Here is a 24,968-nt window from a genome sequence, read left to right on the forward strand (position 1 = left end):
TATTATTATTACACACTGCGCAAACTGAATCAGTGATTTATTCATAAATATTGTAAATACCATCTAGTGCAAATTATGATCAGGTCAGCTTTAATTGCACTGGCTTGATCTTCTAAACTGTACATTTTAACCATGTGCGTATACACACAGCATACTGGTGACTTAACCATACTGACACTGGTACTTTAGTAGATGACGCTGACACGCTGTTTTATTGCTCTGTTCAGGCTGTCAGTCTTGTGCAACAAGCAAACAAGATTATATAAATAAAGCCTGGACAGCACGCGCGCGACGCAACCAACACCTGACTTTAAAGCAATCTGCTAGTAAGGTAGGGTAAGTGCAATAATAAACAGGCTGGAAAGATCAGATCGGATTTTAATCCATAAAACGACAATAAGGTCGTGTGTTTGTGGACTGTTTCACTTAGCTGTAGTAGTCCTTAAAACTCTTTTTTCTAAATAAATCTATGCAGGGCCTCAGAATTGTGCAGTACAGAGTATAGACATATCCCTTATTTCAGCACAACCTAACCAAATATACATACATGACTGAGCAAAAAAATCTAAACATGGTTAATATAGGCCATGAAATAGCACTGTTACACATGGTCACGTGTTTCTATGGTTGTTTTTGCAAAAATTATAATAATATGAGCAAATTTTTAACGGGTTCTACAATATCATTCTATGGCAATGCTATTGAGATCTCAAGGTTTTTTCCTTGCCACCGTCGTACTCTGCTTGTTCATACATATTTTCTCACACATTTTTTACTTATTTTCTTTTGATTCTATAAAGCTGCTTTGTGACAATGACCATTGTTAAAAACAGTATACAAATAAAATTGAATTGAATTCTCATAGGTGGCACAGTGGCCTAATAGTTTTAGCAGCGTCGCCTTGCAACTTAATGGTCGATTCCCGCCCCGCACCTGTCTGCATGGAGTTTGCATGTTCTCCCCGTGCTTGGTGGGTTTCCTCCAGGTACTCCTGTTTCCTCCCACATTCCAAAGACATGTGGATTATGCTAAATGGCGTTCTCAAATTGTAGAGAAGTGTGAATGTAGCCTGTGAATGTAGTAGTGTGTGAATGTGGGTGAGTGTCCATATACCATCCAGGGTGTACCCTACCTTGTGCCCCACGTCTCCTGGGATAGGCTCCAGGCCTCCCGTAACCCTGTATGTATCGACTATGGTATAATAGTGTACCATGATTGGTTAATAGTAAAAAATTACATACAAATCAGCAAAGACATATTTTGGGATAACAAGAGGTGTACGTTGTGGAGGATTATTTTGGTAGTAGTTTGGGGTCACATGACCTGGAATAAATTGAAAGAAGTACAATAAAAATGTCCTATAAATTAATTTCTATCAACTATGCATTAATTAGTTTAATAATGAAAAATTAACAACAGGTGCATGTCATGCTATATAAGAATAAATTAGAATAATTGGGACACTTCATACAGAAATTTGTTGACGGGCTTTAAAATACCACTTCCGACTGTCTAATGTCCGAATATCAAACTACTGTCACTGCATTCAGTAGAGTTTGTCAGTTTTATAGCTATAAATAGATGTCAATCAAACAAGAGCTTCTTATTTTAGTACTGAAGCTCACTAGTAAGCTCCTTATTTTTTAGCTGTAATTGCATTGTTGGACCTTTGCCAACAGTTGGCACTGTGTGTCTTTTGGCGTACGCATGTAAAGTCAGCACCTGTTTTTTTCTTCCCCCCGGGGCTATGTATGCATGTTTGTCTTCAGTGAATTCTGCGTGTTGTATTCCATATATACACTGCCTGGCCAAGATAAGGTTGCTCACAACTAAGATTTCATTCACTCACCTTTAACTTTAATTACAACACACAGTGTGTTCATGTGTGAAAATGATTCCTCAGACTCCCAGAACCACTCTTTCACTATTTGTGTCCTGGAATATACCTGTGCCATCAGGACAGAAAAACTCGTTTAATTTGATTGCCTGGTCATTCAGTACATCTGTTGTTCATCTGGACAGACTGGCCTTTGGTCCCCACAGGCTTAGAGCCTTGGCTGCCTATGATCTTGCTGCCAGTTTATTGGTATGTAATTGATGATCAATTGATGTTATTCAATTCACCTGACGGTGGTGTTAGTTTTGTAGATGATCGGTGTATACTGTATCTTTCCAGTCAATTCCAAATCAATTGTAGATCACAAATCTGCTTTACCGTCACTTTACTTTTTATACAGTGCTTATAGAGTTTTTACAGTACCAATTTTATGCAGTACTTAATTAGGTGAATCCTCATTGGGATCATCAAAAAGGTTCAAAAGGAGATAATTGACCTTAGGGCAGTCCAAATAAATCAACAAATCTTCAGTATATAACAAAATCATCTGCTAATGATCAACCAGAGTGAAGCCTCTAATATCACTACCATGTCTTTAATTATCATATCTGTGGCTAATTCCCCCATGGCTATAGCAAATACTGTAACATAGCAATGATAAACTTTGTACTCTCAACTTGAACTTTGTACAATCAAATGTGGAAAGATTGTATATATAGATCGTACATGAGCATTCTTGCCAATCAAAGGCTTTTTCAGTGTTGTGGGAGGTAACTAAACCCTCTAGGCTACATAGAGAAGCGTGCTATATGACATTTAATAATCTTGTACATTATAGGAAGAGTATCTTCCTCTGACAAAACCAGGCTGATCATTACTTATAAGAGGAACTGATCATTACTAATATGAGGAACAATTCTCTGAGGGGTTTCCTTATTTTTAAAACTAATGAAATATTGCTTTCCATTACAGATTGGGGTGTGTGTGTGTGGGGGGGGCAGAATTAAATGAGTACTGAAACGTAATCATGTGGGGGAACTAGTATTTTCATAAAGTTTTTTTTTTTTAAGGGTTGTGCCCGTACAATTTTAATTTTGACATGAACTTCAATAAAGCCAGAATAGAGTCTTACAAATATAGTTGATTTCTTTAAGTATTTAGGGATTTGTCCTTTATCCATGGTATACAAAGGAGTGTTTAGGATTAACTGGGACTTGTGATGGATTTTCATCGATAAATGAAGGCATCAAATATTTAAAGATGACTTCAAGCACAGTAGAGTGATGAGACTCTTAGTAAGCATTTAGTACACTTAGTAAAACGTTTGAAAAAAGGCTGTACATCCATGAATGATGATTCCGGCTGAGGTGGACTGCAGTCATTCCCAGGAAAATTCAGTAAGTACAGTACTAATCCTTGAAAATCTATGTATAACTTGTCAGCAACTTGCTGTAGAGACGCACATGTCTGTGGGAACTTTACACACACAAGCATTTATGAACACACTTGCACATTATGGCATTCTGAGAAAACTTTATATCTTAATGGTATTAGTGTAGCAGGGGATTACATACAGAAATAAAGGGAGTTTTTACTCTCATACCTGTGTTCTGTTATTCTGCACAATCAAAAGCACGCATTTGACCCGAACGCCCATCATACTTTCGTTTTAATACCTGTTTCCCAAAAGTATGGCTAGGTATTGATAAGCATTATTTGTAAACTCATTAATTCATTGTCTAGCAAAGAAAATAGATTTTTCTGTCCCCAGTTAACACATATAATTTACAGTATCTGAAGCACTACAGTACTGTATGTCCTAGTTGTAAGCCATAAAACACTAAAGTTCTGTTCTGATCTGATCCCTAATCTTTATCAGTTTAGCTGTATAAGATATTGTCAAGACGCAAATGTTTATTTTTTATGTATCCCATAACGAGCTTGGTGTAACATTTGTCATGTGGTTTTATCTAAGCTGCTCTGTCCAATACTTCTTACAGTAAAGTTGGCATCACGAACCAGAAATGACCGGTATCTCTTAGATTTATATTGAAGAATTGTTTTCTTTATTAAGACAGCTACATGGTTAGATATGGTAATATCATGAATAATACAGCTATGCACATGTCCCAAGCCCAGGTAAAATTGGGGGGTTGCGTCAGAAAGGTTATCCATTGTAAAAACCTGTGCAAAGTTGTTTTGCAGATCGAATGGTCCACTTGACAGGACAACAACAACAACAGTATGATCACAAAAACAATCAGCATATTAAGAGACAGTAAGTGAAATAAAACCATTTGACTGTGTGACTGGAAAGTAGATATTCATGAGGGAAACAATCTGGCCATGGAAAAATTTATGAGATAGGCATACAGTATTATGTAGTCTCCTGGGAAAAGGTGAAGCAGGGGGTGTTAAGGGAATGTGTCCATGTATCACTGATTATGTTCCCGACCACTGCATGAACAAATTAAAAAGGGGGAGAACGTGGAAAAGAGATTATAACAAACAGATTAAGGACCTTTACTGCCTTGTTTTCTTTCTCAATCAATAACAGGTTTTGAAATGTGATCCCTGACCCTTATTCAATATATATAGAAGAAAATAGCTTAACATTCCCCATTAGGAGCAAATACTGAGGGGTAGTATACAGTAGTTTATAGGCCCAAGATACTAATTAAAATAAAATATGTCATACATATTACTCCGATCTTCACAAATGATGCTGGTTGTGTATGATACACTGCATGGACAAAGGATTTTAAGGATTTTAATAAGCAAATACTAAAGAGTCTTTAATTATATAAATACTGCAATGCTTAATATATTTTAGCGGGCAACAATCAAAGTAATTTTGAATTAAGTAGATTCTCACTTTTTAATCAAATGGAAAAAAGTATTCTGTGGTTGTGGAAAAATGTTACCCTGTTTCTGAAGAGTCAAATTACTGGCCTGATATGGAGATTGCAGAAATTACTGGAATTGGGTTAAGAACAGTTTAACCTGGAAGGATGGTGCTAAACTGCCTACAGTATGTCCAAAAAAGAAATCAGAGATCACTTAAACATTTGTGGTTTGCATTGTTAAAAAAGAAAGAAAGAAAAAGTCAAAGCTATGAAAGGAAGATTACATTCACATGCACAATGTTATAAGAACAAAATGAACAGTTTTGTTGCCATTAAAAAAAAATTATTGAGGCTAATCAGAATAAAGGCTTGAATTTGCTAGGGAGGTTTTGGAGCAATGGATAAAGTTCATGTGATCTGATGAGATCAGATTGACCCTATTCCAGAGCAATGAGTGCTTCAAGGTAAGAAGTGCATGAATCGATGCCCAGTCAGATGTAGTGGCCACTGTACAAGCCTTCAGAGGCAGTGTTATAACCTGGGGTTGGTCAGGTCTAGGCTTAGCAACATGGAGACTTTATGAAGTGGTTAAATTGTCATTGAAATGATGTCACGATTAATGTGTGCCAAAATATTAAAGGTTTTTGTTTGTTTGTTTGTTTGTTTGGTTGGTTGCATTTTAATTTGTTTATGTTTTTTGGGTAGGCAGTGAATTTATTTGTTTTGTTTAATTTACACATTTTTAATGCATTTAGATGTAAATATTAAATGAAAGCTAACGTTCTGATGTGTTCAGTGGAGACCAGCTCTTTTATACAGTACTGTATATAGCTCCTTTCCTCTTTTTTTCACTTTAGTGTTTGATGCTAAATTCTCTGTTTTTGTTTCGGTATTCAGATTGTCGTTGATGTCACAATTAATGAGTGGCAAAATTTTTAGAGTTTTTTGTTGTTGTTGTTGTTTGTTTAGGTAAGGAAGTGATCACTACCACAAGCTGCCAGAGCACTAAAACATACTTTCTGAAAGTCGCTGAGATTGAAATATAAGGATGAAGATTTTTACCTCACTGTTGTTTGGATGATGGTAGTTGAGAATGTTTTTAGCATATTACTCCATTTAGCCTATAATCATAAGTGTTGAAGGGATGGGGTTTTTGACTCAATACTTTTCATATAAAAATAAACAATCTTCATTTATGTCCAATCTACATTATTAATGAACATTTTCAATAAAAAAATAAAAGTTAAGAGAAATAAAAGAAAATAAAGTTATATATTAAGTTAGCAAAATATGGCTTATAATGCTAAATAATTTTTATTTAAGGATAGTGGTCACTTGAAGTCATTATTCATCACATAGTTGTTTGACTTCTTTGTAAAACCTTTTGATAACCCAAATCACCCAAACAACCCTAAACAAAATTTTACATACAGTATCCTTAAAATATCTGGCCACGTTATGTAAACAAAGGTTGACACACACAGGTTTAAATGGCTATTCTAGGGATGTCTTTACACCTGTGAATCATTGTGATTGTAATTAGTGTCTGTGCATAAATAGTAAGTTTCTCAGCTCATGAGGTGACATGGCTGGATACAGCACTATAGGGAAGACAAAAGAACTGCCACTGGCCCACTTTATAAAGCAGGATATAAAAGATATCTCAAAACTTGAAAAAGGCCAGGCAGTAGTGTTCAAACTCTGAAGAGTCAAAGATAAGAGGTTCTGTTGATACCAAGCCACAGACAGGTAGCGCGAGAAAGATTTCACCCTCTACCTCCAGATGAATTGTTCGGGATGCAAAGAAAAACCCACAAACAACTTCGAGAGAAATAAAAGCCGCTCTAGAAAACAAAAGTGTTGTTTTCAGGGACCACAATAAGGAGGTACTTGAACACAGACGACCATGCATGGTCGAGTTGCTAAGAGTAAGCCGTTACTGCGCCCGTGCCACAAAAGGCCCGCTCGCAGTACTCCAGACAGCACCTATGACAAGCCTGGAGCAAAGTCATTTGGGGTCTGGAGACCAAAATTGAACTTTATAGTCACAGAGGACTCAACAAGGTCAAGGTTACACAATCACGGTTGGTTGATTTCTTATGTTTTCGGGCTGTGTGAGCACCAGTGGCACAGGGTGTCGAGTTATCTGGGAATTTGCAATTACTAAACTGCAGGGGACATGGGGGTCAACTATGGAATCACTTGTTAATTCTTGTGTCTGACAGCTTTGCAGGTTACACAACAATTGTTCAAAGTAGATTCAACCAAGTGGTCAATAACCTTAAAAGTAAAAAAAACACAAAAAAAGTACATCATTAATTTTTGATAAGTAATGGGTAAATCATTACTTCTTATAAATATTAGTTAAATTAAATGTAAACAAATACAACAAACTTATTTAACCAAGCTTAACACATACCATTACATAATTGTTTAGCAAACATCTAATACACATCATATTACATTCTTTGTAAATACATGGAAAGACTTAAATAACAATCAATACATAACATAAGTTACTCTTTCTGTCTTGTATTGAGCACAATAGCAATTAAATCAAATATCAAGTACCTCAGATTCGACTGATCAGTCCTTCGTATAAGTAGAGACTCTGAATCGGCGATTCTCTGTCACAGATGGTGCTTGTATCTTGAGTCTGTACCTTTGCTCCATTAGTGACGATGAGCACAAGGCCAAGTTAACCCTCCATTGAGCCACTTTGGGAAGATCACAAATGTGCAGTTCATGCAAGACAACCAAAAGATTTATAGAAAACTGGAGGCATTTTGCCAAGAATGGGCAGCTATACCACCTGAGAGAATTAAGGACGTCATGCGCAATTATTACAAAAGAATACATGCCGTCATTCATACTGAAGAGAGCAATAAAGGATATTAATAACTAAAGGTATACAAACTTTTGAACTGGGATTATTTGTTATATGAATTTGAGTCCTATATGAAATACTTTTTTTTGTCTTCTTTGTCATGTTTTCTTTAAATATTGTACACATCTTGCAAATTTTCCCAAGGCATGCAAATGTTTTTTTTAACGATGATGTTATTTGTAGGCATAGTAATAATTATAGTACTTTTTCAATTTGGGTTCAAATCCATAATACTTTTCATACAAAAATAAACAATCTACATTAGTGTCTACTCTACATTATTAATGAACATCTCTCTCTCTGTCTCTCCCTCTCTCCTTCTTTCCCTCCCTCTCCATATATATGGAGAGAGAGAGAGTTGGCTGTAACATATGTATAAATGTGTTTGTATTAAATATTTTTGCAGTTACAGTATCTGGTAGAGGTCCAAACTGGAAAAAAGTATGGAGGACTCTATTGAGTTCATGCTTCAGGAGCGAAACTCTAAACAACTCAATCGTTATCGGGAAAACCGAGTCCTTACCTTTGCAGCAGGAGCTATCTTCTGTGGGCTCTATGGCCTCTGGGCAATGTTCTGCCTGCCTGGGTTGAAAGTACCATTTCGGCTAAAGGTGCCATTCTTGCCATCCACAAAAGATCAGACTGAGAATGTGATGAAGTTGCTTGAAGGGAGGCAAGGTCGGCTTGCTGATCTGGGCTCAGGAGATGGACGATTGGTGAGAAAGAACAAAGTTTCAAGGTTTCATTTATTTATAGTCATGTTTTCGTGTGAAAACATCATCTGATCCTAGTGGGTCTCAGTATGTTTTCACCATGCCATTATTTATTTAACAATAAATAAGCCAAAAAACAAAAACAAATATTTGGGCAATACAAAGTCCCACCTTAATGATTCAGTAGCTTATAGATACACCTTAAGCAGCAATTATTTGTTTCCTGTACGACTTATCCTATCAGTCTCTCACATCATTGGGCAGTTGCTTATGCGTATCTCTCTTAAGGTCCCACTATAGCATTTCAGTTGGGCTGCAGTCTGAACTTCGACTACGCCATTGCAAAGCTTTGATTCCTTTATTTATTTTTTAGCCATTCTGATGTAGATTTACTGGTGTGTTTCAGATCATCAATTCCGACCATGCTGTAGCTGTCAGGGCAGATGACCTCACATGTCCCTTTGGAATACTCTAAATACAGTTCATTGTCTGTTCATAGTCAACTCAATGACAAGGTCATGTGGCTGTAAAACAAGCCCAAATCATCACCCCTACACCACTTTGCTGTCTGGTTCTCCCCAAACATGGCGCTAGAAATTGAGGCCAAACAACTCCATTTTTGTATCATTTGTACATTGGACATTGCTCCAGAAATCTTGTGATTTGTTCAGATGTGGACACTGCTCATATTTTTTTTTTTTTTTTTTTTTTAGAAAGAAGAGGTTTTCTTTTGACTCCTTCTAAATAAACTGTACTTGTTCAGTCTTCCTCTAATTGTGCTGTCATGAACTTTAGCATTTAACATGCTCAGTCTTGTAGAATCTAAGATGTAGCTCTAGACTTTTTAAAAATTATTTCTCTAAACATTGCACAGTCTGACCTTGGGGTGATAGTGTTGGGGCGTCCACTCCTGGGAAGATTGCCAACTGTCTTGAATGCTTCCCACTTGTCAATAACCTTTGCATGGAAAAGGTCTCACACCTTTTCCTGATTGTTGTGCAGCAACAATTGCTTCTCTTGGCATTATGTTAACACACACCTAAAGGCTCCAGAGCAGTAAAATAGGAAATATTCTACATTTATAGAGGTCTACATACCTGCTGATGATCGATCCATCAAGGATATGATGATTAGCAGCGCTATACCCTCTTACATTCTGTGGAAGCAGATTTTTTTTGCCTTCTTAAATAAATAATGGCAACATGACTGTGTGTGTATATATACAGTATAAATTTCGGATTTTGGAAGACATTTTGCAGACAAAAGGTTGTTAATTCTGGAGACTTTTGGAACACCATGTAGTCAAGACTGTGTTACATCTGATTTGATGAAATTACACCAAAAAAATATTTCCAGTTGATCTTCCAGACAAGATCAACTGCCTCACAATTTGCTTAACTGTTTTCATACACGCTGTTCTGGTTGTAGGTATTTGCAGCATGCTCTGCAGGATTTCAGTGCACAGGCTTCGAGATTAACCCCATGCTGTTAGCCTACTCTCAAGGCCAAGCATGGTGGAGGGGAATACCACACACTAGTGCTACATTTGTTAAGCAGGATTTCTGGAAGGTAATGATGATTTCTGAGTTATGTTTGATCAGACTGTTTTGTTGCAGTGCAATAATTGCTCTATGTTCTGTTTTGACACAGACTGATCTTTCAAAGTATACAAATGTGGTCGTATTCCTGGCCCCTGCTGTGGTAGGTCCATGCGACATATCAAGCTGTTTTTAAAAATCTTTATATACTGTAGGTAGCGTATTGAAATGTAATCATCAGTTGCATTGTTTTGTCCACATGGGGGCAGTGCAGACCATCATATGTGATTTTATCATTTCTCTATTGTCCTGTTATTGTGCTATGATAGAATTTTTGGAAAATTCCTTTGAAATCAATAAAGTATCTATCTATCTATCTATCTAGCTATCTAATTGATATTTTAAACTGTATAGACAAATGAATAAGATATAAGATATAGAGAAACAAAGATGTTTCATCACATATAGTGATATTCTTATACTGATTTAATGATTAGGTTCTGTAAAAGACAAGCAGACCACTTACCACTTACCAGCTCTAATATGTTCTTGAGAAAATAAGTACCAGAAGCATCAGATATGAACGTATTAGCCTTGTCCAGATTCCCCCCCCCCCCCCGCCTCTTTCTCTTTGCTTTTTGTTTCAGTTCTTTTCATTATCATTCTGATCACATTCTGATTTGCCAAGTGGCCTGCTGTACTGTACATCAGTCTAAGCAAAGTCATATAGGCAGACGAGTAGTGACTTCTAAATCACCTGATCAAATTATTTGCATCCCATTCAACAGTTCTATTCATCTCAGATCAATATAAAACCAAATAGCCATGGATTATATTTCAAACTCCATGGCATTAGCATAAAATATTATGGCTGTATGTCCATTAGTTATAAAAGAAAAGTAAATTGCAAAACATGAAGTATATTTATTTGGCTTATATTGTTTACCTCAAAAGGTGGAAGGAACAAGCTAGAGCAATTTAATGAAGCAATTTAACTGTTGGATAGTGCCATTATCCACGCTTCCACAGTTTAAAATAAGCAATTAGCCACACAGAAGCATAAGCGTTTGGGCCCACCTGAGTCACAGTATGCTGCATAATGGACTGGACACATAACCTACTTGATTCAGGAACTAGGATAGTTATCTGTATGTTTGTACTGTACTAAATGTTGTATAATCCACACAATGAATAACAGACACTATATAATCTTTTTTTTTTAATATATATATTTTGTCAGATGGCGGCTTTGGAGGAGAAACTTCGAAAGGAGCTTCCTACTGATGCTCGGGTTGTGGTGTGCCGATTCCCATTTCCACACTGGCCCCACAGCTGCACTAGCGGCTCTGGACTGAACCAGGTTTGGGCGTATAATGTCTCCAGAGATGTGACTTTCTCTTTGAAAACACAAACCGAAACTACCCGACTGATGTAATTGTTCTTTTGAACAATTGAACATGTTTGCTTAGTAATTTTGTGACCATAATAAAGCTCATAACAAGCAGACTGACTTATGGTGTGAAGTGATGTGATACAGTAAATATATATATATATATATATATATATATATATATATATATATATAATTTTGGGCCATAATTTTTTGGGTTTAGTAGCTCACATTCCTCCCCAGCTAGCCATATAATAAGTTGCATTCTTAACTTTACAGGAATTAAATTAGGTGCAAAAGCAAAGATTTCATTATCTTAAGCCAGGGTTTAGACAAAAGCTCAGTTGGTGACATCTCAGTGACTTGGTATGACTGACAGAGTAATTAATTGACAACCTCAAATCTAATAATTATGTTGACTTTTTAATAGTGTTTAAGCATAGCAATGGTTTTAACAAGCCTGGGAATCTAACCTTTCAGGTCAATAATACAAAATCATGTTACAATCACATGTTATAAATGTGATTAATGCATCCAATACCCCATCATAATCATTGGAGAAAATTTAGTAGTGTTTATTATGGCTCATTATTCTTCAGTGATTTCAACAAAAGACAAAAATAATAAAGCTGTTAGTGACATGCTATTTTTAATTCTTCCAAATGTTGCTGGTGTGATTTTTAATGATAGTTAAGCTCAAAGTGTTTCAGTCATATGAAAAAAAACAGGCAACATGTGAAAGAGTCTGGAATGAATAATGTGACCTATCTACAGCAAAATGTTTGCCAGTGTAATTGACAGTAGTTGGAAAAAAATTTAACCAACTGGTTAAAGAAAGGAGAATTTTATCTTCATTTTTAAAAGATGACGGCTGCAATTACCCTTGAGCGTGCAAAGTGGGGTCGTGTAAAATTGCCTTGTGTTTGACATTCAGGCTTAAGATAATGCAGTGCTTCACTAAGGGATGATGACTAGAAAGGATTTTTTTAACAATAATGAGATAGTTCCTTATTTTATTATAAAACATATTTTATGATGATCTGACAAATGAATCAGAAACATGTTTTGTAATACAGTCTATATAGCTAGTGTGGTCTATCAATCAGATCTGAAAATATTATTTTGATCTTATTGGTATCTGCAGTAGAGCAATATGTAATGTTTGCATGTGAAAAGTATCCAGTGCTGTACACCGAATTGGATTGAATTTATATATATATATATATATATATATATATATATATATATATATATATATATATATATATATACTGTATATATATATATATATATATATATAGTTTAATAACACGATGAAATGAACAGTTCTCATATTTATTATTTGTTTGATGGCTCAATTAAATAAAATGGGTATAAATCAAATATGAAAAACTTAGAAACAAGTATAAATAATGTCAATTCTGCACTGTTTTATATTGTAAAATTGTAAAAATAAAAAGCTCCAAGGCTCCAATAGGCAGAATATTTGAATGCAAATTTAAATATTGGGACTGATATTTTAGTAGTTCATATGTTCATAAAATAATTCTGTACCAAGGGGTGCTGGTATTCATTCTACAGTTATTTGGGAGTTAAGGTGTTTGAGAACTCCTGGTATAGGTAGATAAGCTTGCTATCATGAGGCTTTGGTAGCTCAGTGGAGAAGAATTTGGGGTCCTAATTGGAAGGTTGTGAGTTCAGATTGCAGCACTGCTGGAACCTTAAGCAAGGCCCTTTGCTCTCAACTGCTCAGTTGTATAAAATTACCTCTGCATAAGGGCGTCTCCTGAATGCTATAACTGTAAAATACCTTATGTTGGCATCCCACAACAGTCCAACAATTTCTGCTGTAAGATACAGCTTTGTCTCCAGGCGTCTGAATTATTCAACCGGTATTCAATTAGCATTTTTGTGAATTGATACCATCTTCCTTACTTTGGGTTTACACCACAGGTTCCCAACTGGTGCTGGTGTAAACCATTTCCTGCATATTTGAGTGTTTTCCATGCTCTAACACACCCAATTCAACTCAGGAAGGGCTGTTAATGAGCTGATTAATTGGATCAGATGTGTCTGGGGGAAGGTGGTGGGGTTGGTGTAGGGGGCTTAGTTTAAAAAAAAAACATCTTCAGCTCTGAGGTTTGGATGTGGAACCTGTTAATGTACCACATGGTGGCACTAAAGAGCTTTCAACCCTTTTTTAAATGAAGGGATTCTCTGAAACTCTGGCGTGACTGGTTTATACTGTATAATAATAACCTGTAATATGTGAGATGCTAAAATGTCAGGCGTATACAGTTGTACCCGGCTGCTGTGGTAAACCTGTGGTAGGTGTATTTAGTATTTCTTTACACCTATCACATTTTTTTTTTTTTTTTTTAAGAAATTACTTTGATGTATTGTGTAAAACAAAAAGGGGGGAAAAAGAATGACGTTCCTGTGAAGCTTGGTTAGATCTTCATATCTGCAGTTACGTTTAAACCCGCATACTTTGTGTAAGCAGTGTTCCACTGGGCACTGGGCTGGTTACTGGACGGAACTGCGTGGGTTTTAAACGCAGCCACTGACTGCGCGAGAGGCGTGACGTAGGCGGTGAAAGTAAAGGGGCCGGTCTGTTGGTTTATAAAGCGGCAGCGCGCGCGGCGTCCCTCTCAGTTGGGAGATTTTTTTGGTTTTTAATTGACCTAGGCAGAGCATGGACATTCTCAGGACTATCGCCCATCAACCTGTAGCCAACAACAAAATGTGCGAGCACGCGCATAACAAAGCGGCCGAGACGAGACGCGGGAAGCCGGAGGACAGCAGCGCGCACGCGACGCAGGAGATGTCGAGGATCATATCTGACTGTACGACAGGGAAATGTTACTGCAGAGGAAAAGTTCTCGGCAAGGTAGGCATGCATTGGAACGTACATAAAGCAGGAACCGTTACAACCAATCGTGGGTCGGATACTATTTGTTTTGTTGTTGTTGTTGTTTTTTCATATGTGCAACTGCTTCCTCTTGTGGATTCAATGATTTCACTGATTCTGATGAGGTGAAGGGAGTTCATTTCTATGTCATGAGTTAACCAAATGTATTGTTTTTTTTACTCAGGGTGGCTTTGCCAAATGCTACGAATTCACAGATCTGGGTACAGGCAAAGTGTATGCTGTGAAAATAATTCCACACACGCGTGTCTCCAAACCTCACCAAAGGGAAAAGGTGTGTTTCTTTCTTTCTTTCTTTTTTCTCACACAGTCACCACTCTCGCCTGCTGACTCACACCCTCAGAGTGCTAAGTAACTTCTCTCCTGTTTTACAGATTGACAGAGAAATTGAACTGCACAGAGCCCTTCATCACAAACACATCGTCCAGTTTTACTACCACTTTGAGGACAAAGACAATATCTACATCCTTCTTGAGCACTGCAGCAGACGAGTAAGTCTCAACGCTACGGATCCTACAAGTACTAAATGTCCAGCTGTTTTCCCTGTCATGGAACTAACACTGTCGTGTTCTCCTCAGTCATTGGCGCATATACTGAAAGCCCGCAAGGTGCTCACAGAACCAGAGGTTAGGTACTACCTAAGGCAGATCATCTCAGGGCTGAAGTACCTTCATGAACAAGAAATCCTCCACAGAGACCTTAAATTAGGTGGGCCTTTAAAGCTTTTGTCAAGTAGTGAGTTATACCGAAGATATAATGCATGTAATTTCAAGCTCATGTAATGCAACTGCTCGCTTTGAACTTCACAGGTAACTTCTTCATTAATGAGGCAATGGAGTTGAAGATTGGGGACTTTGGCCTGGCAGCTAAGTTAGAACCAGTTGAAAATCGGAGGAGGACAATATGTGGAACCCCAAACTACTTGTCTCCTGAAGTCCTTAACAAGCAAGGCCATGGCTGTGAATCAGATGTATGGGCTCTTGGCTGTGTCATGTAAGTTTTGAGTCCTGGATTTAGACTGAAGTGCACTGCATGCAGGTTTACTTAGGAGCGTCCTCTTATGAATTATATCTGGCTCTACAGGTACACAATGCTCTTGGGCAGGCCACCATTTGAAACCACCAATCTGAAAGAGACGTACCGGTGCATAAGGGAAGCACGATACACCATGCCTTCTACGCTGTCTCCACAGGCTAAGCATCTCATCAGCATCATGCTTGCAAAGAGCCCCGAGGACAGGCCAAGCCTGGATGATATTCTACACCATGACTTCTTTATCCAGGTTTGTGTGTCATTGGTTCTTAAAGAAGAATACCATACCAGTCTTTGGTCATTTCATGATATTTTGCAGCTTGTGTTTAAGACGTGTTCTTGTCTTGCCTTTTCTAGGGTTTTACCCCAGACAGACTGTCAGTCAGCTGCTGTCACACGGCTCCAGACCTCCAGCACACCAGCCCTGCCAAGAACTTCTTCAAGAAGGCTGCAGCTGCTCTGTTTGGTGGCAAAAAAGACAAAGCCAAGTACTTTGAAACACTAAGTAAGTTTTAAATACATCTCATTTTGATGTAATTTACCCACACATTCTCAAGTTTTTTTTGTGTAATAAGTGGTGGTGCTGTGATCTCTAACTGGTTACATCTATGTTCAGATAAACTGACTAAAGAGGAAGAGGACATCCACAAGCTGCGACATGACCTCAGGAAGGCCTCAATTAGCAATCAGTCGAGCAGGCAAGCTCCTGAGGTGAGACCCTATAACAATCTTGCTCATTACACAAGTTTTCCTGCCAGGACACAAGGCCAAAATGGACAAATCTCTGTTGACGATAACTGACGGCTTTTTTCCTTGTTCCTCTCAGGATAGTAAGCCACCGTTACCATCTACTGGAAAGCCAATTGTTACCACCAAGGATGGAGGAAACAAGCAGCAGATCCGTGACACCATTCGTATGATTGTCCGAGGAACACTCGGAAGCTGCAGCAGCAGCAGTGAATGTATGTGTTTTTCCTGTGCTTTTGTCATTCTCCTAATTGCTGCATCATGATTCTGTGAAAGGATGTTTCTTTGTGAGTCAGATTGTTAATGGATGCTAGACTGTGAAAGCTAATGGCATTTTCTGCTTTGTTTTGATTGCAGGCTTGGAGGATAGCACGATGGGTACTGTAGCAGACACAGTTGCCAGAGTACTCAGAGGCTGTCTAGAGAACATGCCTGAAGGTATGCAGTTGTACCTTCAACATCTTTGACATGCTCATGCATATATTTTAACATTATCCTAAAGGTAAACTGGTACTCACTCTTAATTTTTCCCCCCTTACAGCTAATGACATTTCAAAAGAAAGCCTGAACTGCAGCTTCCAATGGGTGACCAAATGGGTGGACTATTCCAACAAGTATGGCTTTGGGTACCAGCTGTCAGACCATACAGTCGGTGTCCTTTTCAACAATGGCACCCATATGAGCCTGCTGTCTGATAAGAAGTAAGTGGCCCACAAAAATAAATGAACTGCTATTGGAAGGAACGAATGAGTTCCTAATATGTGATGCCTTGAAGCTAATGTGAGCATTTTGACTTGCAGGACAGTGCATTACTATGCAGAGCTGGGTCAGTGTACAGTCTTCTCCACCACTGAAGCCCCAGAGCAGTTTGTCAGCCAGGTCACCGTCCTCAAGTACTTTGCACATTATATGGAAGAAAATCTTATGGATGTGAGTACCTGCTCTTGGTTCAAACCCAAATGCTTTACATGTTAATATTTTGTTACTTCATCTTATTGTTCTTCTAACCCCACAGGGTGGTGATTTGCCCAATGTGATTGATATCAGCAAGCCAAGGTTGTATCTCCTGCAGTGGCTCAAGTCAGATCGTGCACTCATGATGCTCTTCAATGATGGCACTTTCCAGGTACGGCTTATACACGCTTGATCTTGAAGTGACTATTTCTAGTTGTATCAGCTTCTCCCAAGGTATTCCACGAGGTTTATAGAGATTAATTGTTAATCTTTGACTTTTCAGGTGAACTTCTACCATGACCACACCAAGATCATCTTATGCAGCCAGAATGAGGAGTACCTACTTACATACATCAATGAGGAACGCGTGTCCACAACGTTACGCCTTAGCACACTACTCTGCTGTGGATGCTCATCGGACCTGCGGAGCCGGATGGAGTATGCCCTTAACATGCTGCTCCAGAGGTGCAACTGAACATAATCTGCTGGCTGAAGACCTTCATGGCTTATCCATGGTTTTAGTGACTTCATGGACCTAAATTCATTGGAACTTTTGTTCTGTTGGCCATGAGCCTAGCGCCCAATCTACATGATTGTGGGAATGGATTTGAGGTACAAGCACTTGTCCTGACCACAGGAACCGTTGAATTAGGACTTACAATGGATAGCTGGGCTGGAACCAGAACGGACCATTAAATGGATTCGAATTTTAAATAACGTATTTGTGTTTGCTATATAAATATGCAGCAGTCTTGTTGCGCTGAAGCTTAACAGCGATGTTTGCATTTGGTATGGACATTAAAGTGGCTTCAGTGTGGCAAGGTGATGTGTAGCTCTGTATAGAGCAGACCACTGTAAAACTGTGAATACATTCCACAGCACGTTGGGGCTGCATGGTGAAAGATCTTTTAACCAATGCCGTAGTTTGTGGGTGGTTTTCACCTTCCACTCTATAATCACTGTTTGGGAAAAGGATAAGGACCCACGCCATGTCTCTGATGTTGACTGGAAAGATATACACTAGCGTGTCATGGATATAACTTATTATTTGTCAGAACCCGGTATTTATTTATTTAATAAAGAAAACCTTAAAATGACGGGTGTTGCTTATGTTTTGGGGTTTTCCCTGAAGTTCGCTGATGGCTGTTAATATAAAAGCCCTTAGAGTGACAGGCAGCTGGATGCATTAAAGTGCATTCAACCACAACAAACAAAAACAGTTGCAGAGCTCTATTGTGGATATGTTACACTGCTGTGTCTTTCTATCCTTTTATATCTATGTGTCAGCTGCTGCAGATCACACCACCTTTTATATAAACCTCTATGGTCCAGTGAAAGTGGCAAAAACAAACTGATAAATGTCTGAAGGGAGTTGGAAAAGAGTACCAGCCACACATTTTTGGCAAGCAAAAATAATGCAGGCTTTATGTTAACCCTTGGGCTAAAGTAGAACGTTCATACTACACATACATACAGTAACAATGCACAATTAGAGTAGTAACTAAAGATACAGATCATAAACTTTTAATACAGGGCTAATTCATAAAGTACACATCACCCATTAAATTCTTTTTGTTTTAAACGCTTCCTCCAAATGTCCTTTCTGTCGATGGCTTTTTTGGCTTTGATAGGAAAAATATTTGGACCTAGGATAAAGTTTTGTTTTGTTTTTCCCCTGAGCAAACCAAATAGCCATAGAATTGATCCTGGAGTTCCTACTTGTGCCATCTGTTTCTGTGAACTGTAAGCTGTCTCGTCTGATGAGTCACTGATGGATTACTGGGCTGAATTGTCTACATAAGCCGTCGATCATTATATAATGCTCATGTGTCTTCAAATGGCAAAGATAATGAAAGCTCAAAAAAAAAATGAGCACCATATGTTCTGAAAAGGGGTCACATGCAGTACAAGCAAAAGTGTATTTAAGCACATTTTGTGATAAATTACAAATACTTCATTGGTAACAAAAAACATAAAAGTACAAACTTAAGGCAGCCAGGGGGCAAAGAGTATAAGTTTCAAATTTGCTAACTATGGAGCATTTAAACTTACAATTCAGAGTGACTCTGTGGGGCTCCTAAAGTTAATTGAGCACTGACTTTGTTCCAGACATGCTCTTGTACATGGCAGAAAATTGCTTTTTAATGACTTTTAGGGTAAATGTTCAGAACATTTTTTCCCCCTTTAACATAATTTTTGTTGAAAACGCCAATATATATGAAAATGCAGTATTAAATATAGTAACAATCAGCCATAGCTGGTAGATCAGTTTTATAAGAAGTCATTTAATCTAATGTTGCATACATGCATACTATATGGCCAAAAGGTTGTGGGAAACTGACCATAACACATATGTTTAAGCCTTGACCTCAAACTCAGCCAAAGGCCTCTTGGATGAACTCAGCCACTGACTTGCGCACCAAAGCCTTTATGTCTGATATCAGCGTCTTACCTCAGTAATGCTTGTGTGGCTAAATAAGGACAAATTACCACAGCTACACTACACCCCAAAGGTATCTTCAACAAGCCTGGTTTACTACCCAAAAACAATTAGTGGTTATGCTAAATTCCCCTAGAACCTAGAAGTGTGTGAATGCTCTTCAGTGACTAGCATTTCATTCAGGGTGTAATCACTCCTCCTGGCATAAGTTCCAGATCCACTGCAACCAGACCAGGATAAAAAATTTTTTAAAGATGAATGAATACATTAAAAGTAAGTCGAATTTTCAACAATTTTACATTTGTAGTCAAGCCAAGATATGGTTGCAGTCCAATGCCTACTTAAAGATTTGCACTGGAGCTACAAACAATGTCTGCCTCACATTACATCAAGTTCTTTGCTAATGTTACCCACACTTGCCAGTGAGATTTAAGACACATAACTATTTACTATAACCTGCAACAACTAACAAACATCACTAATTCAGCAGCTATTCAACCTCTCAAAGTTTAAAAACAGGATTGTACTGAATGGATAGATATTGGCTACATTCCATTCCGAAGTGTACATGTGTGCTGGCACTAGCCTGCTTGCTGATTACTGCACAGGGTGCTCCCTGCTCCCTGCTCCGTTTGCAGAGAATGTCAGTAAGGGGAAATTTCCTGGACAAAACTCCACCATTTGGAACACCCTGCGAAGTCATCAGCGCCTACGTCACTTCCTCCTTGCATTACCATGGTAACATAAGCCCCTTTGGATACCTGACGCTACTGCTGGGGATATTTCACACTAGGGCTATTAAATATTTATTATTTATTGAAACAAAAACTGATGCCATTATAAAACATCCTATTGAATACGTGTATAACTTTTAAATAAATTATTGATTAATTATTATAATAGTAACTGTTTAAAGATGTACTGAGAATATTTTTTTTGTACCCATTACTAGTGTGTATAATACTAAGCATGTTCTGAATAAATGAAAATGTAAATTTTTGTGTCCTTTTAATATGATGACATCCTCAATAATAAAAATTCTTTTTATATATACGAGCTCAATTTTTTTTCATTCTTCAGCGAGACACAGTGACTGATGGGAATTTTTTCCCTCCCTTTTCCCGGTGAAGTGAACACCTGTTGTTCACTCGTTCCCTACACTGTTCACAGTTTCCTTTAAAATGAACAGTTTAGCTCCCGGCAGTTTGGAATCACACTTAACATGGCTGACCACCCTGTGTAGTATACTTCGCAGGGGACTTCAGGCCGTTTGGAACGCACCTATTATGTTGTTATGGGCAGTGGTGGCTCAAACAGCTAAGCCTCTGGGGTACAGATCAGAAGGTCAGGTCTTAAGCCCCAGCACCACCAAGCTACCATAGTTCATAGTTCAGCTCTTAAACAAGATCCATAACCCTATCTACTCTCTACTGGTTATGTAGATTAATTTCACTTTGGACTTAATTCTTTAAATAGAGATTACAGCTCTTCTTTGCATCTTTTCCCTGTGTCTGAGTGCATTCTTCTCCAGGTTTTTTTCCCTGCTAGTAGTTAAATCAGCTGCAGTAAACTGCCATTACTGTGAATGACTGTGTGAAAATGTGTATGATGCCAGGGCAGGAGTAGGCAAGTTCAGTCCTCGAGAGCCGCAATCCTGTTCCAACCCTAATCAAACTCACCCGAACAAGCTAATCAAGGTCTTCAAGATTACTAAGGCTACAAGGCTAACTAAACCCTACTAAGGCTTTTTTTTAAAAGGGTTGGATTGCAGCTCTCTAGGACTGAGCTCACCCCTGCTCTAGGGTGTATTTCTACCTGATGTCTAGTGTTCCTAAGACAGACTCTGAATTCACTGCAACCCTGACAAGGATTAAGCTGCTAGTGAAGATGGATAAATTAATCTTAGTACAGTCATGAGCAAAGTATGTAAAGATCTGGATATGGATTTAGTTCCATTTCTAGCTCAATTCTTATTTCTAGCTATTTTTCATAACTCAAAAACAACAGCCCATAAACACAGATATATTTTTTATTATTATTTATTTATTTCGCCAGATTGGCCTTAACAGAAACTCCTAACAGTTCAGGTTTCCTGTGCCACTGATGTTTAATGATTAAATGAATTGAAATGACCTTTATCTTCACTTTAATTTAACCTGTTTGACATCATTTGCAGCTGCTGTGTAACATGAGAATACACCAGATGCCCAGAGATAATTCTGGGAAAAAACAGGCTTTGAATTGATTTGACTGAGTCTGAGTTTAATCCAATGGCCATATACTGGGTCTGTTCTTTAAATTGCAAATGTGAACAAAAGAAACTATGGTTACCACCAAAGGATGTAAACACTTTAATGTGTATCTTCAAGTCAAACCAGGACTATTGATCATGTAGAATCATGTCTGCCAAATGCCTAAATGTAGAATAAAAAAACACAGTTATGAGGGTGTAAGCTACACCCTATGAGGGTGTAAGCTACCCTCTATATAATCCCCTGCTACACGATTTACAGTATGTTGAAGCTATGATCAGATGGTCTGCTTCAGGTTTCTGTAATGCGCAACAAATTATCTGTCAATTTTCTAATTTGCTGATGGTTTAAAACCAGATATCTTTAGTAAATGTTCATTATTATAGCGATTATTTGTAATGTACAGCAACAGTGTCCTGTACAAATGGTTTTTGTGTTTTTTTACAGTATCACCTTCAACTTCCTATCTATTCTGCACATATATACATTAAAATGAAGTAAAATGAGCACAAGTTTAGGAATTGCAAGCCCCGATTAAGGATAAAACGTCTAAAACACGTGTGTTTGTATATTTAAGAATTTAGCTCAGTTAATCAAAATGCTTATGTATTTTTTATCATTTAAGTGCCTAGAATTTTTATCCTTTTTCTTGGTAGGATATTATTAACTAACTAAAATGATAAAGAAAGTAAGATACATGAGGGTGACCATGAGGAAGCCACATATCCTTGTACGCATTAGGGGATAGAAAACAACATCTGACAGCGCTTAATCACACTCTTACATAATAGCCATCTGCCCTTCACTCAAATGTCCATCATGACATTGTCTGATGTCCAACTGTCCTACATTGGATAAATGAATCAGGCATTTGTCCTACTTTCCTTCTTTGCTGCATGTTTTTCATAACTTGTTGTTTATTGAAAGTTGTAAGAGCGTGCATATATTCATGTTGTTACATCATTTATGTTCAAGGAATACAATGCAATAAACAGAAACAATCAAGTGCATTTTTAGTACATTTAGGCAATAATCAATTGCAAAAGTTTCTTTCCCCAGAATATTTCCAGTATTTCAACAAGCAAATTTTTGTTGCATTTTCCAGTAGGTTTGTAATTCCGTTTAAAACCAGGTATGCAATACTGTTTGATAAACAATAAAGGGAACACTATCATGCAATAAAATTGCAAGACTGAACATATCCTTCTAGAGATTTACTGTAAATTATCCTTTGGTTCTTTCTTAATGTCGTTGCATTGCAAAATGCCAACATAATGACAAATATGTTCATTTCTGGTTGCCAATTTCACTATTGCAGCATTCTAGGAATCTCTGTAGCAGTGGTGTAAGATATACAGAGAAGATGTGTCGCATTCCTGTGGCACAGCGACAAGTTCATTCATGCCGTTTGGCATAACAAACCACACCCATGCATTCCTACACACACCTGCTTAGCATTTCTCACAGCTTCTCCCTGGAGAATAGTGTTTCACCCTGAAGGCTTGTACAGTGACGCAGTAAACCACACACAAAAAAAATAAACAACAATCTTTACAGAGCTTATTCAATAGACAATATAATATAATCCTATATAAAATTTAAGGTAAAAATCATCTCAAGATGGGATCAATGCGTTTGTTTCCTGTCTCACGCTGGCAAAATTTTTGAACTGCCTTCATTGAGAGCTGGCACTAGCCTGCTTGCTGATTACTGCTATTCCACAAGGGGCATTTAAGTCAAACTGCGACTTTGTGGAATGGTGGAATTTCTTGTGAATGAAGGTGTACTGCCTTTAAGCACGGCACAGTAATAAGACTCACAGCTGCATTAAAATATTGGCATTGTATACACGTTTATAGGTAGACTGTAAACCTGTGAGTGACGATTCTGGGTGAGTTGGCTCAGAGCCCACTGCAGTCCTTCTGGTGAATATTTAGCGGGTGGAATGCTGAATTGCAAAACAGATGAATCTGTCTGTGGGAACTGTACACACAATCATTCATGAAGACCACTTGCACTGTACAGGAACTTGGCTGGAAGTTATTGCTACATTCCCCCATACACTCCTGACCTCATTCCAAGCCATTTCCATATGATGTTTGGGCCAAAGGACCTCCTGGGAGGCCATCGTTTTGGACTTACAGAAGTAAGTAGTCTGATCATGGATCCAGCATAACAAGAAAACTTTCTGCCTTGATGCTATCCATTGATGGTATCTATTGATGTAGCAGGGAATTACATAAAAAAAATAATAAAGGTAGTTCTAATTCTAAACTAAAATTTATACTTATAAAACAATTATGCACTTTTGTTTTGCACAATCAAAAGTCCTGGTTTGAATTGAACGTCCCTCATCATCACCGATAGAATATTGAACTGAGGTGCATATGACATGTGAGTGTTAAATAAAGGAAACCTGCAAGTTAAAAAGCACGATGAAAATCTAGCAACACTAGACATACAACACTATGCTGCAATTTGTGCTGTGTGCTACTAGAAGATTTACAAAGTTATACTCCCAGGGAAAACCTGGCAATATAAACCTTAAATTCTTTACAGCAGCCAGTAAACTATAAAACTCTAAACAGGCAGTAGGAGAGCAAGACGACACAGAAGAGAATTGTTTTACACACTGTCATCCACTTATGATCATCTACCGGTGCTAATGTTTTTGCCATACAGACACATAAAGCAGGCATTCTACAAAACGTGAATTAAATTGTAGAAAATTTGTCTGACAAATAAAACAGTTCACCGTAACTATCTTTATCAAAAGTCTTGATTTTTTTTCTTTGCCTTATTTAAGCTAGTGCTGGCGTTATGAGGCACATGTAGTTACAAAGGTAGTGGATAGAATGACTTGGTAGAATGTCTTCCTAGCTGTAAATGTTTCTAGCAAGAAAAGTGCATCCTATTCATATTTGTATTTGTACCTGTTGATTTTAAATAATGTATGGTATTTGTCTTCAGGTATTGTACATTCTCAAATAGTATGCAGAGACATGCCTACAGCTGCTTGCATACTGCACACAACAGAAGCCTAGCTAGTGTAGATTTTCTGAGAGTTAGCTTTCAAATTTCTCTTTGTTTAGAGGTTACAGAAAATAAGTCTTTCCTTATAACAGTAGGCAGCTAACTAAAGTTGATCTCTGACAACAATTTGTTTTAGTTGAGTTCATATATTTTAATTTTCATTTTTTAATATAAGTCCAGCTGGTTAGCATTGGATTAAATAGCTAAAATGTTTTGATTACTGTATGGCTAGCTGGATTAAGCTAACTGCTAAGGAGGTGTGCTAACATAACTAACATAACACGACAGCGTTTCATTTGAATAAACATGACAACATTTTTTTGGTAAAATAAGAGTCTCAGGATTTGCTTAATGTCACTTGTTGCTTACA

The 24,968-nt window shown here is 37.7% G+C and overlaps 2 protein-coding genes across 2 annotated transcripts; both read left to right on the forward strand.

Annotated features, from left to right (window-relative positions):
• Window positions 1-196: 196 nt before the first annotated feature.
• On the forward strand, window positions 197-11,312 carry LOC128505663 (ATP synthase subunit C lysine N-methyltransferase-like). Its single transcript, XM_053476196.1, has 5 exons — window positions 197-331; window positions 7,977-8,286; window positions 9,712-9,852; window positions 9,934-9,984; window positions 11,062-11,312. Exons 2-5 carry the CDS (start codon window positions 8,014-8,016, stop codon window positions 11,254-11,256), a joined length of 660 nt encoding a protein of 219 aa, XP_053332171.1. The 5' UTR covers window positions 197-331; window positions 7,977-8,013; the 3' UTR covers window positions 11,257-11,312.
• A 2,542-nt stretch (window positions 11,313-13,854) lies between these two features.
• On the forward strand, window positions 13,855-17,970 carry plk2a (polo-like kinase 2a (Drosophila)). The gene is made up of 14 exons (XM_053476258.1): window positions 13,855-14,101; window positions 14,307-14,414; window positions 14,515-14,631; window positions 14,719-14,848; window positions 14,950-15,133; window positions 15,224-15,422; window positions 15,530-15,677; window positions 15,789-15,883; window positions 15,999-16,134; window positions 16,277-16,357; window positions 16,461-16,620; window positions 16,720-16,849; window positions 16,935-17,045; window positions 17,157-17,970. Exons 1-14 carry the CDS (start codon window positions 13,907-13,909, stop codon window positions 17,346-17,348), a joined length of 1,986 nt encoding a protein of 661 aa, XP_053332233.1. The 5' UTR covers window positions 13,855-13,906; the 3' UTR covers window positions 17,349-17,970.
• Window positions 17,971-24,968: the final 6,998 nt, after the last annotated feature.

Source organism: Clarias gariepinus, chromosome 17 (assembly GCF_024256425.1).
Source record: "Clarias gariepinus isolate MV-2021 ecotype Netherlands chromosome 17, CGAR_prim_01v2, whole genome shotgun sequence".
Classification (NCBI taxonomy): Eukaryota; Metazoa; Chordata; class Actinopteri; order Siluriformes; family Clariidae; genus Clarias; species Clarias gariepinus.